Here is a 17,470-nt window from a genome sequence, read left to right as displayed (position 1 = left end):
GGGATGGATGGGATGGGATGGGATGGGACGGGACGGGACGGGATGGGACGGGACGGGATGGGACGGGACGGGATGGGACGGGATAGGGTGGGATGGGATGGGATGGGATGGGATGGGATGGGATGGACGGGACGGGATGGACGGGGTGGGATGGACGGGGTGGGACGGGATAGGGTGGGACGGGATAGGCTGGGATGGGATGGGACGGGGTGGGATGGGATGGGGTGGGATGGACAGGACAAGAAGGGATGAACAGGACAAGATGGGATGGGACGGGACAGGACAGGGCAGGAGGCTCCCGCTGCCCCTGAGCGGGGTGATCCCCCTCTCCTGAGAACAGAAGGGCAGCTCCAGCTGTCCTGGGACTACAAGAACATCTCCCAGGCACTACCTGGCCTCTGGAGAAAAAAAAAAATCCAAGTAAATCAACCCGGGGCTTTCTGATCACCTCTATTTATTGCAAAACAAATGGGCTGCACACTCAGGTCCTGCAGGGGGCTGGGCCAGCAGGTTTTATGTGAGTCTCCAGTGCTTCGGTGGCCTTCTGGCATGGTGAGAGGGTGCACTTGGGTGCTGCTCTGATTATTCCCTACATTAGGGAACAGAGGAGCAGGGATTTGAGGCACAAGCTGGCCGTGTCTTCAGGCTCAGGATGACACCAGGCTCCCCAGTTTCTCTGGGCACCTCCTTCTGCCCGTGCTACTGCCAGCCCTGTCACTGCAGCTCTGAGCACTGTCACAGCATTTGCCCTGGCTCAGTGCCCAGCCTCTCTGCCCTGGGGGAGGGCCAGGGCTGTGGCTGCAGCCGCATCCTTGGGCTGGGCTGTGCTGCTCCCCAGGTGGGCTCTTGATTCCTGCCCAGGGGCCTGGGCACTGCCCCAGAGCTGCACAGTTGCACTTGCAAACCTCGTTTTTCTTGACTCCCTGGCCAGACATCAAGCCTGCCTTGCTTCGCAGCAGCTGTGTCCATCCCAGAGTTCCAGAAGGCTGGGAAGCTGCAGAAGGCTCAAGTGCCACCTCCAGCCCTGAATGACAAGCAGTGGCAGCACTGCCAAACCAGCCTGATCCCGAGGGGTTGGGAGGGCCACCTTGCTGGGGATACCCACCCTATTTGCCACTGTGCCCTGGGGTGAAACACCCTCAGGTGAGCAGGTACAGCACCTCTGCACACCCAGAGCACACACACATAACCCGAGCACTGCAGCTGTCTCAGCAGAGAGAGCATCAACCCTAAAATGTGCCTCTGTCTGTCACTCCCAGCCTAGGAGCAATTCCCGTGGCTGTGCTGCACCCACACTGAGGCAACATCCCAGTCTGATGGGACTGGAAAGCCTGACCCCAGTTCACAACAGCTCAGCCCGAGCTGCTACAGTTCTGCCAGGCCGGGACCAGCAGCATGAGGTCCCAGGGGCTGTCTGGCATCTCTTGCTCTCCCCGTGGCCCCTCACATACTGGGGAGGTTGCTCATCATGCTGGAGTTGCTGGAGAGAGGCGCCCTGGGCTGAGCGTTCCACGCCACGGAGCTGCGGAAGCTCTCCCGGTAGCGCAGGGAGCTCTCCGTGGACGAGCCAGAATTGATGTCTGAGATGACCAGGCAGCTCCCAGGCTTGCAGAGCCCAACCCTGACACAGCAGCAGCACAGCAGGCTCCCCACGGCACGGCGAATCTCCACACTCCGCAGGGAATAAATGACGGGATTGACCCCCGAGTTCAGCAAGGCCAGAGCCAGGGTCCAGTCCAGGCTGTGCAGGTGGGTGCAGGCCCCGGGCTCACAGAAGACATCAAAGAGCAGCAGGACAAAGAGGGGACTCCAGCAGAGGATGAAGGCCCCCAGGATCATCAGCACAGTCTTCAGCAAGCGCAAGGAGCGTCTGCGACTGTGCCGAGAGCTGGTTTGCTTGGAACTGGCCTGCACCAGATGGAAGATGGAGATGTAGAGGCCGATGATACCCAGGAGGATGATGCTGAACATGACCACGGAGAAAAGGATGTAGTTCTTGGAGTAGAGAGGCAGGAGCACCGAGCAGGCCTGGAAGTCACAGAGGCAGTTCCAGCCCAGCAGCGGGAGCAGCCCGATGACGAAGGCCAGCAGCCAGCAGGACACGATGAGGCCACGCAGGCGCAGGGTCTTGCTGGCTTCGTTCTCGGCAATCGGCCTCACCATGGTACTGTAGCGCTCGATGGCCGTCACCAGCAGGCTGAAGGTGGAGGCAGCCAAGGTGATGAAGAGGATGCCCTCCCGCAGGAACCAGAGCTGAGGGGAGAGCTGGAAGGTCTTCCTGCCCGAGAGGCAGAGGTTGGAGAGGTAGGCGATCCCTGCCAGCAGGTCGCTGACGGTGATGCTGGCGATGCAGGAGTAGACCCAGCGCCGGGCCCGCAGGCGGCGCAGCACGGCCAGCAGCACCAGCAGGTTCTCCAGGATGATGATGCTGCTGATGATGGCAAAGGTGGTGTGGACCAGCCCCATGCGCTCGTCCCCAGACTGCCGGTTGGTGAGCTTGCCTGAGAAGTTGTAGTGCTGCAGGATGATGTTCACGTTCCTCATGGCAGCCAGCTGCAGGCAGGAGGCTTTCGTGCCGAGCAGGTCGAGTCTGAGCTCGGCATGTTGAGCAGAGTCCAGTGGAAGGAGGAGGGAGCGATTCACCAGCCGGCTCAGCACTGGAGCATTCATCTTCTGAGCCTGGGTCAGCAGTCAAGGGATGCTCGATGGAGGAAGAGGTCAGGTAGGGCTTGGGGCAGAGCAGACCCTCTGTTTGAGGGCTGGAGTAGCTGTGAGACTGAACCCAGCAGCCCTGCTCAGCGTGGAGGTGAGAGTTAGAGCCCGGTCTGCCAGCCCTGCAGCACTGAAAGAGCAAGGGGAGAGGAGGGTGAGGTGTTTTGTAAGTCCACCCATGAGCATGGGCTTCCTGTTGTTTAATAAAGTTTCCTGTTGTGACTGAGAGTATTGACATCTCTTCTAACAGCTGTCATCATTTCTTGGTAAGGGTCTGGTTATTCTCAGCTTTGCTGTGGTTGTAAAGGTGTGGCATGAATGAAGAAACGTGCCAGATCTCTCTTTGGGTTGCAGCAGGCTGTGCCAAATGGGGCAACACCTTGATGGGTGGAGTCTGCAGGGCTAAACAGATCCAAGTGCTGGTAAGAGCACCCAGACGGCCTGAGACACAAAGTGCTTTGCCTACTGTGGTGCTCAGTTCACCCCTGAGCCTGGCAGAGTGCCCCTGCCTCTTCCTCAACTGCCCCATGCACCGCCCATGCTCAGATACATCCTTCTTCGGGAGGAAGGTCCACGCTGTCACTCCTCAGGGCCCAGCTCCTCAGAGCCACCCTCTTAGAACACATCCAGACACATCCTGCACTGTCTGTGCAGCAGTCCAGGCACCTGTGTGGCTGCAGCTGAGCCTCAGCCCTATCCACTTCGAGGGAAACCAGCTGGTCTAAGCTAAGCCTGTGCCCTGACACTGCACCTACACCTTCAACTCACCAAGCATCTGCTAGAGATGGGTCACGATCTTCCCACTGTCTGTCTTCCCACAGGCAGGGAAGGAGGCAAAAAGCTGCTGCTTCTCACCTTTGCAGGAGGCACAAGGTGCTGCACTGAGACCAGAACCAAGGAATGAGAACACGGCTGCAATGTTAATTTCCATCACTGGCTTAATTCCCTACATCTGCAGAACTCGACTGGAGAGCCTTGTAAGGTGCTGTTCCCAGCTGTGGTTGGGAATTTGCCTTAGGACTCACCTGTCATGGCTGGTGGGAGGCTCTTGCTGCCCGAGGGAGGTTCAGCAGGGCTCTCCAGCTCTTTGTCTGAGGCCCAGCACAGAGCAGGTAGAGGGGACAGCTCCTTGTGCAAAATAAGTGAGGCTCCTACCTACCAAAGTGAAAAAAGGGAAGTTACAACATCAACCACATTTCTGTGCAGGGTGGACCCCACCCAAATCAGCTGCAAAGTGGCAGAGATAAAAGAAAGGCAGAGCACCTTTTAACTCAGGATCGCAGCAGAAGCTGCGCCCTGCTGTACCTGTGTTCTCACTCGACGGGCAGGAAGTCATGAAGATGTCCCCAGGCTGAGAGCAAAGAGCAATGAGTTCTTCCATCAGCAGGGAGCTGTCCAGGGAGCCCACCCACTGCTGGATGAGTGGATTGATCCCAGCCTGGATGGCAGCACAGACAAGTGGAAAATGCAAAGGAGGCTCCTGCTGCAGGAAGTCACGTACAAGCAAGAGTGGTTCTCACCAAAAGCTGAGGGCTCCATGCTCCACCTTCACACTTTCAGATGGGGTTTTGGCCTTTTCTATCAGCAGTGTGGAAAGAAACTCACACTGATAAAGTCAGCAGATGTCCCTGAGATTGAAGGAGCGGAAATCAGCAGGAAGGCTGGGCTGTGAGTGCTCAGAGAGGAGCAGGGCTACACGTTCAGCATGAAGAACTCACTCCCAAGTGCTCTGGGCTGATGCCCACAAATCACCGGAATCCAAAGGGTCGGTGTGATCCTGGCACATCACTCCTGCTTTGCTCTTGCTTCAGGATGAGCCTCCAGTTAATGTGCCTGCTCGGGACAGAACTGGCGGAGTGTTCCTGAAAGTTCAGGGCATGGAGAAACTTGCCTTGTCAGGGGCCCTAAGTAGCTTCTCAAAGAGCTGGCAATGTGTGAGGAGTCTCAGAGGTTCCTGGCAGGAGTGAGATCTGTGGAGAGGATGGGACTGGTAGCAGGCAAACCCTTTTGATGGAAGGAGGGCTCGAGGCAGATGAGCTGCTGGGACAGCTTGACCCACTCACCCCTGGTGCGCAGGTCCTCTGGACCAGCAAAACACCGAAGGGTCTTCCTAGTGCCCCGTGCACAAACATACCCAAGGCATGAGTCCCCAGCTCATGACTGGGGGCAAATGGGGGTCTCCTTGCCTGAGCCCCCACACGAGGGAGAGTTCCTGCTCTGTCTCGTCCCCATTGCTCTCTGCACAGCCACAGGCTGAGCTGTATCCTGGCACTTCTCCTTTGCTGCCGTCTCAGTTCAGATGTTCTTTCCTTGAAGCGAAGTGAGGCGGGGGGGGACACCCCCTCCTGCAACGTCTCTCATCTCTTCCCTTCAGATCAGAGCCACAATCTGCCTGAAACTGCCTGGTGGCTCTGAGTGCTGGGCTTGGAAGGGCCAGGGGAGGCATGGGGGGCAACTGAAGCACCGTGGACCTGCTCCAGTTCCATGGCTAAAGCTGGTATTGATAGATGCTGAGATGAGGCACCTCAGCAGAGAAGCCCTGGCACCCTCCAGAGGTCAACAGGAAGGCCAAAATACCTCGTCCCCAGAGTGAGGAGTTTGTCTGCAGCTAAAGGGACACCAGAGAGGAGCAGGAGTGCAGCAGCATCCTGGAGCTTAGCTCCCTGTGCCCATGGCCAGTGGCCTGCCCAGTCCCTCCTACCCTGGGGCTGCTGCTCCCAGGAGGGTGTCCAGCCACAGATTGTTGGGGGCCACAAGCAGCTGCAGGGGAAAGACAGCAAGTCATAAACACAAGATAAAATATCAATGATTCCTGTTGAGGTTTTCCTGCTGCGCTGCTGCACAGTCCTGATAAAAGCTCGTATTTTCAGACATTATGATTAAAAAACACGGGTGAAGCTCTATGGAGAGCTCTATGCCAGGCAGCCCCCAGGCTGGCTCATGGACATCAGGCATCCCCACCTCTGTCCCACATCCCTCCCTCCCCACCCACCCATCCTGCCCCCTCTTCATGACCCCAGCACAGCCCAAGGCATCCACTTGCCCGCAGGTGTTTTTCTGCTCCAGGAAGGGTGGAGCAGGGCTGGTTTAAAAATGACTGATCACTCCCAGCAGTTGGGTGGTTGCACTTCCCTGCTTTGGTTTCTTCTGCTGCAGAGTGGCGCTTTGCACATCCCAGTCCCTGAGCTGGCAGCATGCTTCTGGCCCCAGAGGAGCCAAGAAGAACCAGCAAGGCCCCTCTGATCTGGGCTGACACCAAACCCTGCAGATCTGACTCTTCACAGTGCTCAAAAACTGTCCCAGGCACAGTTGTTGTGCCTGGGTGCCCATTCACTGAAACTGGGTGGTGGTGATGGTGGATGTCTGTAGGAGAAGAGTCTCCACAGTGCATCTTTTGAAGGAAAACAAGAACGTGAAAGAGAAAGTTTCAGGATTGTCTCCTCCAGACCACATTCATGACCTTAAATGGCAAAGCTTTTTTGGCTTTTTTTTTTTTATGGCTTTTTTTTTAGTGGCTTTTTTTTTTTTTTTAGAAACTCGCATTTCCTCCAGGCAAAAACATTAAACAGAAACTGTGGTAGAAACGTTAAATCACACCTCAAAACTACCACAGGACACCTCTCTCTTGCTGTCAGCCCCCCCGAGGCTCTGTGGCTGTGGTGTACCAGGCTCTCTCTGCCCTGGCCTTTCTGTCCTGTGCTATCGCCCATCAATCACAGCCACAGGCGCGTGGGCACTGAGCAGGCCAGGCCAGCGATGCCCTGATTAGCACAATCAGCCCCTGCACATGGTTTCCTGGCTGCTGGGCACAGCTGCCTCCAGGTTATAAAACCAGCTCCTGGCCACAGGGAAACTCAGGACTTCCACACATCTGGGGAGGAGCGTCCAGCTGCGGCAGAGATGTGCCATCCACGGCCGCTGCCAGCCCTGCTGCTCCTGCTCTGCTGCCCATGGGCCAGTGCCAGTAAGTCAGGGCATTGTTGGGAGTGAGGTGGCTCTTTTGGGCTCCCATCTCAGCAGCCCCTGGCTCATCCTGTGCTGGGGTGTCTTGCAGGTGCTCTGCGGGGTCAGATTGTGGGCGGCCACGAGGCGCAGCCCCACTCCCACCCGTACATGGCGTACCTGAAGATACAAGGGGAAGGGATCTGTGGGGGCTTCCTGGTGGCCCCTGACTGGGTGATGTCAGCTGCACACTGCATGGGGTGAGTACTCGGTACAGGGGTTTATCCCTTTCTTTCTCCCCTAGCCTGTGAGTTCCTTCCCTGGAGCAATTTGGAGCAGGTTCCTCCTGTGCTGGGCAGCTCACCCCACCTGTCTGCCAAAATGAGGGAAGTGGGTGACACCAAGCCTAATTCCCCTTTCTCCCCTCTACTGCCACGGCCAGGAATATCACAGTCATCCTGGGGGCTCACAACATCCACAAACCTGAAAAAACCCAGCAGGTTCGGGGAGTCCTCAAGTACCACGAGCACCCTGAATACAACCCCAGCACGATGTACAACGACATCATGCTGCTCCAGGCAAGGAGTTCTGCCGGGGCAGAGGGTGGGCTGGGGCCGTGGGGCTGGCAGGGACTGGGCAGGGCTCATCCTGGCCATTAGCTCCTTCTGCCCAAAGAGGCTGGCAGGACTGGGAGGGACTTGGGAAGGAGCCACGGGCAGGGTTTGGAGCCTCATGTGGCTTTCACAGCAGCTCCCCAGAGGTTGCAGCGCCTGCTAGACCCCCTCTACCTCTGCACAGAAAATGTCCTGCTCACAGCCTTCTCCAAACCCCCTCCTTTCCCCCAGCTAACCTCAAAGGCCACTCTCAATGACTACGTCCAGACGGTCCCACTGCCCAAGACCGGCAGCGACCTCCCCACGGGCACCAAGTGCATGATCGCCGGCTGGGGTCAGATCGATGAGGACAGGGCCACCAACAAGCTCTTTGAGACCAGAGTCTCCATCTACAGCCGCAGGAAATGCATCCTCTTCTACCCACACCTCGACTCTGGCATGGTCTGTGCTGGCAGCTTCCACGAGCTGAAGGATTCCAGCCAGGTACAGGGAGGGCTCACGGAGCTCTCTGGGAGCAGGAGCTGCTGCTGGTGCAGGCACAGCCGGGTCCCAGGGCAGGTGACAGGCATCTGACCACAGCTGCCACATGGACTGGCTCTCTGGATGCCCCAACAGCACCCACAGTCCCTGCACAGCAGCAGGGGTAGAGCCCCAGCTCAGCAGCTCGGGGCAGCCCCTTCAGCTGGGTGGGATGTGGGGCAAGAATGGAGCCACAGGGCAGGGAGGGATCAGGGAGAAACCTATTCCTACAGGGAAGAGGCCTCTAAAATCAGTCTCATCTCTCCCCAGGGAGATTCCGGTGGGCCCCTGGTATGCAATAAAGTGGCGCAAGGCATTGTTTCCTTTGGCTATGACTCCCCACCTGGGGTCTACACCCGCATCTCCAACTACCTGCCCTGGATCAAAAAAGTCATGAAGAAGTAGCAGCAGTGGCAGCACTTGCTCCAGCTCTGGTGTGGCCCTGGAGAATGCAATAGCTTCCTTCCTGTCCCTGCTGAAGGCTCAACTGCCTCCTCTCTCCTTGGGAACCCGAGTGACTTGATCAGTGCACTTGAGAGTCCCCTTCACTCCGTTCTGAGGCTGCTGCCTGTCCCATTCCCTGCCTGTCTCAGGACTGTGTTAAATCACCCTGGCAGAAGCAGGGATAGGCCCAGATGGCAGGCCTAAAAAGAGGCTGTGCCACAACAGACCTCACTTCCTTCAGAGATAACCCTGTTCCTGCTTGAACTTTGCTGCACTTAAAGCACCCTCAGTAAACTCAAAGCTGCATCTCCCAGCATGTGTCGTCTTTCTTGGGGCCTTGCCTCAGAGCACAGGAGGGAGGGTCTGGCTGCTGCACGTGAGAGGCTGTTGGGACAGCAGCAATCACAGCTCTGCATCCTGAATCACTGGCAGGCTCTGAAACAAGAGCCATGGTTGCCCTTCCTCGAGTCATGGGGATGATCAGTGTGCTGGGAGGAGAAAAACTGCCCAGCTAGAAACGTTCTGAGAAAAGCAATGGGCACACACTCCATTCACCAACTTCACACTGGCACCTTCCTGGGAGCCCAGGCAGCAAGGATGTGGTGCATCAGCAGTGACCGGGGCTCCAAAGCTGTCGTTCTGTGCTGAGTAAAGGCTGTTTCCTCTGCACAGGGCTCGTGCCTGGCAGGTGTTGCACCCTAGGATGCAGTGCATGGTCACAGGGCACACCAGGCTTATCTTCCCAGCTGTCTTAGCTGCAAGAGGCTTCACTGGGTGGAGGGAGCTGGACTTTTTGTGGACTGTGCCCTTGGGGGTAGGTAGGTGGCTGTTAAGATGCCAGGGACAGAGCTTTAGATTCCCAGAGAGGGGGCACACCCAAAGTCCCAGCTGTTACGCATCCGCTGCTTCCAGGCTTTGCCATTTGCCAGCAGCCACAGTCCTTCATCCTCCGTTTCTGCACCGTGTCCTGGGCAGAGACACTGAAAGGATTGAACTGAAAGGGTTGATAAAGGACCTGGGTTCACGAAAGTTCCTGACCCCAAGCCATTTCCTCCTTTCCTCCCATGATAACTACAGGGGGAGAGCCCAGCGGGGTCCCTGGAGAAGGCAAGGACAAGTCCTAGCTGGGGGCTGGCTGGAAGCTGCTTGGCACATCCTTGTCCCCCAGATCCAGTGGTAGCCCAAACCTCTCCCCTCAGCTGGATGATGCCCAAGGACAAATTCTCCCCACAAAGGATGCTCGAGTGCTGTTTTCAGACAGCTCCTGCATTGGAGTCTGAGCCTCCTTCCATGGCCAGGCTGCCCTCTGAGCCCTCATCTTCATCCCAACTTGTTTCTGGTGGCATCTCCTGTGTATGGAGAGAGACAGAGTTCCTTGGAGGAACAGATGATGCGCTGGCAAAGGAGTGCGGAGCTCCCCAGCAGGGGATGACGGATGTCTGTGGTGTCAGAAGGAGTCGGTTTGCGGTGGGAAAAACCTGTGGGGGATTCTAAACGTACGAAAACTGTCTGCAGTTCAAGGGAAGGGGGTGCTTGCCCTGCTGTCATGGCCTTTTCCACTGGTCACCTCCATCAGAGGGAGGAGGTTTCCACAGTCCAGCCTGGATTTCTGCTCGTAAATCCTCCACGGGGACTTGCCTGGGATGAAGGGAAAATGCGTCACCTCTTCCTTCAGCACCCAGGCTGCCCTGGGGAAACTGAGAAGGGTCCATGTTTGGGCTTCTGCTCACAGCTGCTATCAGCTCAGAAATCTGCAAGTGAACAGGCTGCAGCTGCTTATCTGTGCATTATGAATCTTTGTCACGTCAGGGTTTTCCTAGAAGCTCCAGCTGCTGCAGGCTTTGCACGAGAATGGCAACTTGTCGCTTAAAAATGGGGTTTACCCAGTGGCCCTGGAGGCAGAGAGGAAAGCAGATTTACTGGCAGCGAGGGCAGCAAGGAGGTGTCAGCCCCATTTCATCACAGCTAAACCGTGAATGTTCAAAGTTTGCTCTTACCATAAAATCCCGGAATGGTTTGGGTTGGAAGGGCCCTTAGATCATCCCATTCCACCCCCTGCCATGGGCAGGGACACCTTCCACTGTCCCAGGCTGCTCCAAGACCCGTCCAGCCTGGCCTTGGACACTTCCAGGGATCCAGGGGCAGCCACAGCTGCTCTGGGCACCCTGTGCCAGGGCCTCCCCACCCTCACAGGGAAGGATTTCTTCCCAATATCATCAGCGCCATGTTATGAACACATTCACAGCCATTTTGCTCCATTAGCCAAGACTGCAGCTGCTGAGGGAGAGCAGGAGGGCCCTCACCTGCCACTGCAGGATCTTTGGAACTGATGCATCAGGTGCAAGAAACCTTGTTCATGTAGGACTCGTGATAAGAATCAAGAGGGTTTGCACATGCTCGACAAAGAGGAGAAGCTGCACGGGAAGACCTCACTGGAAGTCAAAGAGATGAGGGTGGGTGCATTTCCCACAGCTTCCAGAACAAAGGCAGTGTTCTAAAACTGGCTCTGGGTTTAGAACGACGTCAGATCCCTCAGATCAGACCCATGATGAAGGTGGGTTGATGCCCAAGGCCAAGACTGACTGAATTCCCCTCTCACATTGCTGAGACATGCAACTTGTAGAGAGATTCTTCAGATGAGTCTGACTTCTGTGGTTTCCTGGAGTCTGGTGTCAGGCTATAAAACCTTGCTGGGAGCAGGAAGAGACCCCAGATGCAGCCCCACCTCTAAGGGATCCACTGAAGCCCAGAAGGCCATGATGGAGCACCTGCAGACACTCCTGCTCCCCCTCCTGCTGGTGATGTGCCCCCCAGTCAGCACCAGTAAGTAGAGCGCGCTGGAGGCGAGGAGAGGGTTGGGGAAGGATGAACCTCAGCCCTGCTCCGTCTGATCCAAACCCCTCATCCTCTGCCCCATCCATTGCAGGTTATCCCTGGAGCTGGAGGGAGAGAGGAGGAGAAGCCAAGCCACCCTCCAGGACACACCCCACACCCTACATGGCCTATGTGCAGGGGAAGGACAGCCACTTCTGCGGAGGCTTCCTCGTGGCCCCCGGCTGGGTGATGACGGCGGCTCAGTGCCTTGTGTAAGTCTTTGCTGGGCCCACACAGCACCTGCAGAGAGGTGTCTGCTCCACCACGGCTTGGGAAACGTCTCCTGCATGGAGGTCTCACAGCTGGAGTCCCCTCAGCCATCACCAGGCTCTTTCCCGGGCACGACTGGGGGACAGCACTGAGCCCCATCTCCCTCCCCAGCCCACCCTCAGATATTTACCCTGGGTTTTTTTCTCCCCTCCGTGACTCATTTTCTTTTCCCAGATGTCAACAGTGAGAGGTCAGAGTGGCTTCTGTCCTTGTTGGCACTGTCCTGCTGTCAGGCTTCGCCCTTTCTACCACCAACTTGTTTGCTAGCAGAATTACTTCCTACGAGCCAGCTGCTTGCCCAGCCCTTTTCCATCCCTCCAGCTGGGGTATAGATGGGCAGGTGGACTTTTCCAGATGTCCACAGCTCTGGGTGTAGCTCCCACACACCTCAGGGCTGACAGCTCTGCCCTGGTGCCAGTGACAGGCTCAGGGCCAGTCCCCACACCTGGGTAGCAAAAGGGAGGACCAGCAGAACCCAGGAGCTTGGATGCCCAAGACTCACCTGGGAGCTTGGGAGGGACTCCTGCATGTACCCAAGGTCCTTTCCAATTTTCCTGAGGCAGCACCTTCTGCAGGTGATGTGGAGGGCAGAGAAGGGTCCTGATTTAGAAATCCCTGGACTTCCATGGGCCTGTGAAGCCCAGAACAACAGAGCAGCAACATTGGACCAAATGTGCCCAGCTCGAGATCTGGAGATAAAGGAGCCCTTGCAGAGCTTTGGTCCGTCAGATGGGAGCTTGCTCTGCCTCTTGGCTTGGCAGATTCACTGGCAGAGCTCCTTGCTCCCATCATTCTTCTTAAAAAGTGCATATATAATATAGTTTGTGTCTAGGGAATCACACTTTATCTGTGTGACTGGACTCTCCTGGCCATGCCCCTGGGAGATGAGCCTCAGTGTTCCCAGGCAAGACAGGGACAAGCTGATGACACCCACTGTGCTTGATTTCACCAGCCACAAACCTCTGACTGTCATCCTGGGAGCCCACACACTCCAAAGGAGAGAGGAAAGCTGGCAAACCTTCGAGGTCAAGGAGTATCACTGCCACCCAGATTTTACAAGTCCTAAGAAGGGAAATGACATCCTCTTGCTGAAGGTAACCTGCCTGGAGCACCTGCATGGCCCTGATGAGCCAAGCCACAACCCTGGAGCGGAAGGGGAAGGTGCCTGTACAGGCCAGGCACTCATCTCTGTGTTTTCTGTCCCCTTGCCCAGCTGAATGGCAATGCCACCAGCAACAGCCACGTCAGGCCCATTTCCTTTGAGAAATCCAAAGTTCGTGGTGGGACCGAGTGCAGCGTGGCCGGCTGGGGCTACAGGACACCCGCTGTCACCTTACGTGAGGCCACTGTCACCATCATCAAACAAAGGGACTGCCTCAGCCACTACCCAGGACTCGCTGACAACTTGATTTGTGGCCGCAGCAAATCCGCTGGGGTACCTGAGAAGGTCAGTCTGTGATTAGGGAGGAGGAGGGTAGGTTTTGGCCAGGGGGCAAAGCACAAGGGACAAGAGGATCCTTGCTTTCCCATGGCAGAGGACCTGGGAGTCTGCAGCAGCACAAGGGGACAACAGCTTGGCCAGAGGGGTTCACCCTGAATCTCATTGTTGGTCTGAGCGTGCTTTGGATCTGAAGCCAGCAGAAGGGCAGAAATGAAGCTGGGTCCCAAACAAAGCTGTCACCAGTCCCTTGTGGAGCCAGAGTTATCCCCATCCACTGCGAGCCCAGGCTTCTGCTGGGGAAACTCTGTCCTGATGTTTGCAGCCTCCCTGTTCTTTGCAAAGGCTCTCCTTCCCTGGGGTCCTCAGCATAACCCAGCACTGATCCCTCTTCTCCTTTTCACAGGGTGATGCCGGGGATCCGCTGGTCTGCAACAACAAAGCCTACGGCATCTTCTCCTACAGGCACAACAACTGGCCTGGGTTCTACACTCACATCACTCCTTACCTTTCCTGGGTCAACAGTGTCATGAAGTCAGCATGACCCTGCTCCCCCTGCAGCTGCTGCCCTGGAGAACTCACCCTCCAGAACCCCGTCCTCACCAACTTTCTTTTCCTTTCTCCCTGGGAAACATCTTCCACTGGTCCTTGTGGATGTGGCAAGAACCTCTCTGTGGCCAAGCCGAACTCTGTCCATGGTGGGGCTGGCACAGAGATTGTTCCTTGACTGCATTTATCCCCTGTGCAAACTGGGGAGTGCCTGCACTCCTTCACTGCTGCCCTGATTTAGCCCTTTGTGGCTACAGCTCCAGAGAGGAAGCAGCAGGACAGCCCCGACAGAGGTGCCAGTAGCTGTGGGGATGCCTGTAACCCTCAGGGGAAGGCTGCACAACGAGATCAGAGGGATCCAAAGAGCAGCCTCCTCCCTGTCATTTGGGACACCAGATGTCTGGGTGTCTTTTGCCCAAGCCCTGGGCTACAGGGCTGCCCAAGCTCCAAGGAGGACACTTCCAGTTCCTGCTCCACTACTGCTGTCCCCTACCTCTGAAACCTGCTGCCTCCTTTCTCCCCTCTGCTGTAGCTCCAGTGTTCTAAGAACACATAAAAACAATAAATCTCATCTGCATTTGAAAGGCTTTTTCCTGCTGCAATTTTGATTTCTCTGGCTCCAGTCCTGAACAGCTCAGGAGAAAGTTACAGCTCAAACAGCTGAATCCCAAGCTGGAGGTTTCTACCCCAACCAATGGACTCCATTTTCTGTCCCATCTAAACCTCCAAAATAGATATCCAGTCTGGATTTCAGGGCAGAAGCTCTCCTCCCTCCCTCCAGGGCCCTCTAAGCTGGTACTTTGGGGGATTTCCTCCTTCCATCACATCCTCTCCCCCATGGGCCCCTCTCAGTTTTACCCCATCCCACCTCTGGCTGCCATTCCACACAAAACCAGCATCTTCTCCCCAGTGCACCTCTGTCACACACAGGTGTTCATCGAGGCACACGGAGTCATCTTTTTAGTGAAGCAGGCAGCAAAGAGAAAAACCACACAGTCCCACCACGGCCTGATATCCAGCAAATCTTTTATTCCTACATCTCACGGTTTAGGACAAGAAAATAAATCCCTGCCTCTTCTACAATAGAGCTTAAAAATATTGCAACCTGAGGAAATTAATCTGGAGATTTGGCAAGAGACCCAGCAAGAGGAGCACAAACACTTCCGTCAGATGTTTAGGATTTCGTTGACAAAAACACACTCCTGGGGAGTGTTTGCCTTTCCTTGCGCTCACCTCTGCCCAAAGGTGACTTGTCAGAGGCCATTCCAACATCTGTGGCAGCACTGGACACGAAACACAAGGCCAAAGATGTGAAGACTCCAAATATTTTCCAAACCTTATAATTCAAAATGTCTAAAAGTCCCCAGGTCACTCACCTGACTTAGAAAAGCTGCAGCTGAGCAGAGTTACCAGTGGTTTTCGCTGTGGGTGATGTTGCAGGAGCAAAGCACCTCTAGCACATTTCTGCTGAATTTTCCATGCCCAGAGTGCCCTCTTTGGGTTGGCAACAGGGTGTGTTCTTCGAGGTTCTGTCTCTAAACAACTTCTGAACTAATCCAAAAAAACTTCCCTCTTGCAGTTTGGAAGCAAATTCGTGGCTGAGCTCAGGAAAGGCACCTCTTTCCCCCAGGGTTCTTTACATCATTTAACCTGTTCTGAATTAGGGGTTGCAAAGCTGACATTGAGCAGAGACTTCTTTTCTATCGAGGCTGCCAAATCCTTCCCAGAAGAATTTCCCAGTTCTCATCCTGCATCTTCTGTGCAAAGAGCCTGTCACCTTTTGGAGAGCTGGAGGCTGAAGGCCTGAGTCACTGGGAGGAAGGATGGGAACTGGCAGAGCAGGAGAGACCTGTCTTTGGGGAGTTCCATAAAACCACCATTTATTTCCATGGCCAGGAGCTACAGATACTCACCTGAGATGAAGGGAGGAGCAGCTCTAGGAGCAGCGCACAGGAGTGGCCAGGGACAAATAACAGCACTTGGCCAGGAGTGTAGAACAGCCCTGGGCAGCGGCTGAGGTCCCTGAGGAGCCACATCCTCACCCAGCTCAGCCGCTGGGGTTACCCAGAAGCTTCACACAGCCCAAGTGTGGAGTCTTTGTCACACAGTCCAGCATGGGAGCCACAAAAACTCTTCAAAAGCCATGAGTTGTCCACCCACGATGGTGGAGATGTTACAAAAATTGCTTGTGGAGGCTCAACTTCCTGATCAGGCTGCATGGCAGGAGATAAAGCAGCTCGAGGACAATTACACCAAACTGGTATCACTGGGAGAGCACACAGGGAACAGCTCGGGTTAGAACAAGCCCTCGCTGAGCCCAGGGCTCAAGAAGCTCTTGACAGAAACATTCCAGCAACAGCAGCTGCCATTCCAAAGACCAAGCTGCTCCTGTGCTCCTGAGCTGCACATCAACCTCAGAGTCCTGTGTGGGGTCAGGATAACACGGGGGAGAATCCTGAAGTGAGAGGAGGGAGGCTTTATATTCCTGCTTTATAAATTCCACATGAGGTTTTACTCCTACACTGCACAGATACTTCCCTCTCTTTCCCAAGAGGGCAAAGGGAATGCTCAAAGGAAAGAGCTTCCTCCTGCTAGGAGGATGATGGTTGGCCAAGGACAAGGCAAATCCCAAACTCTCTCTTCTCTGCCCTTTTCTTCCACATGGGATTTTTTTAACATGAAAAATATGAAAATTGATTTCCTTCATGTCTGGTCCACCCATGTGCACAATCCCAGGGACCTGCTTTGGTATCAGCAGGGACGTCCAGTGACCAGGTTTAAAGTGATTTGCAGCACTGCCACAACCCCAGTCCCTGGGCCAGCTCACCTTATCAGGACACTCCCCTGGCCCACAGCCCGGCTCTGGCAGCCCTCTTTTGCCGAGTCCCTCCCTCTGGAGCAGGCTGCAGGCCAAAGGAATTATCCAGGCAGTGGCAGGTGGCTTCAGGACACAGCCTCCCGTGTTCCAAAGACTGCTCCTTGCAGGATGGGCACGGGAGGATCAGAGGAGCCGAGGGCCTCTTGCCCCAGCTGCAGGGCTGGAGGTGAGGAGGAGCTCTCAGTCCTGCTGGGAACACTTTATCCTTGGGAAAGCAGCAACTGTGAGCCTGCTGCATGGGCTGTTCCCTCAGCTGCTGCCAGCTGCCTCCTTCCCTGGGCTGCTCCAGCAGGGACCCAACCTCCTGCTCCTCCACTGCCACACTCCAGGGACAGCCCCACACACACCTGGAGGCTGCAAAAGGCCAGAACAGGAGACCCTCACAGCCAGCTGGAAATACTGGGCGTTAAAGGCTTCACCTTTTTCCTTGAAGAACCTCAACTTGTTGCTTTGCTTTATTTAAACAGAGCATATTTGGCTCTTTGCAAAGAACAGCACAACACGTGACACACAGAGCTGAGGACACGAACAGGGAGCACTGACATTGCTCCCCAGCTGGTGAGGGGACAGAGCCACTGAGAAAAGCAACAAAAACTCACCCATAACTAGAAAACAGCGACAATTTAAGTCCTTGCCAGTGCTCCAGCCACCAGACCACTGTTCCCTTCCTGGTGGGAGCAAACACAGTATTTCAGGCTGCCCGGGAGCTGCAGCTTCACCTGTGCTAAGTGACCTTGAAGGGAGCAGAACATCCTCAGCTGCAGCTTCCTGAAAACACAGGAAACCTTTACATAGAGGAAGTTGGCCATCTCTACCCACTCCCAGCTGATTTAATGCAACATTCCTGGAGAATGAGCCCAGAGAAAAGGAATTAAGTTCTATGAACTCCATCTCAGGAAATCGCTTTGTGGAAGTTTTCAGAGTCATCCATCCCTGGACTCCTTAAGGGATAATTTTAAGCCATGTTTCAGATTTCAGTCCACGTTTCTAACACACAAGACTGGAAGCAATTCTGGTCCCACCAACATTCCTGCTATTGGCAACAGATATCCTGCTTGGAATTGTGCCTGCAATGGGCTGACATTACAGCAAAAGGCAGCGGCGAACACCAACAACTTCCCTTAGAAATCCTCCTCCAAAATCCTGGAAAACTTCAAATCAAAATGCCACCATTGCATCCCTGCTCCTTAAATGCCCAGTCAGACACCGCTCACACTTTAGAATTATTGG

General features: G+C 55.4%; 3 protein-coding genes across 3 annotated transcripts; 2 read left to right on the top strand and 1 right to left on the bottom strand.

Moving 5' to 3' along the window:
* Positions 1-422: 422 nt before the first annotated feature.
* Positions 423-3,860, bottom strand: S1PR4 (sphingosine-1-phosphate receptor 4). The gene is made up of 2 exons (XM_042039833.1): positions 3,738-3,860; positions 423-2,842 (listed from the first exon to the last, which is right to left on the bottom strand). Exon 2 carries the CDS (start codon positions 2,668-2,670, stop codon positions 1,444-1,446), a length of 1,227 nt encoding a protein of 408 aa, XP_041895767.1. The 5' UTR covers positions 2,671-2,842; positions 3,738-3,860; the 3' UTR covers positions 423-1,443.
* A 2,696-nt stretch (positions 3,861-6,556) lies between these two features.
* LOC121665461 (mast cell protease 1A-like) lies at positions 6,557-8,544 on the top strand. The gene is made up of 5 exons (XM_042029722.1): positions 6,557-6,676; positions 6,767-6,914; positions 7,097-7,232; positions 7,500-7,751; positions 8,058-8,544. The coding sequence occupies exons 1-5, from the start codon at positions 6,613-6,615 to the stop codon at positions 8,190-8,192; spliced, it is 735 nt and encodes a 244-aa protein (XP_041885656.1). The 5' UTR covers positions 6,557-6,612; the 3' UTR covers positions 8,193-8,544.
* Positions 8,545-10,867: 2,323 nt separating this feature from the next.
* On the top strand, positions 10,868-13,880 carry LOC121665412 (granzyme E-like). Its single transcript, XM_042029586.1, has 5 exons — positions 10,868-11,054; positions 11,143-11,317; positions 12,328-12,469; positions 12,589-12,822; positions 13,220-13,880. The coding sequence occupies exons 1-5, from the start codon at positions 10,868-10,870 to the stop codon at positions 13,355-13,357; spliced, it is 876 nt and encodes a 291-aa protein (XP_041885520.1). The 3' UTR covers positions 13,358-13,880.
* The last annotated feature ends 3,590 nt before the right edge of the window (positions 13,881-17,470 follow it).

The sequence above is a fragment of the Corvus kubaryi genome, unplaced genomic scaffold, assembly GCF_017639235.1.
Source record: "Corvus kubaryi isolate FWS band 111438036 unplaced genomic scaffold, C.kubaryi_AGA036_p1.0 121, whole genome shotgun sequence".
Classification (NCBI taxonomy): Eukaryota; Metazoa; Chordata; class Aves; order Passeriformes; family Corvidae; genus Corvus; species Corvus kubaryi.
This window is presented reverse-complemented; position numbering and strand designations above follow the sequence as displayed.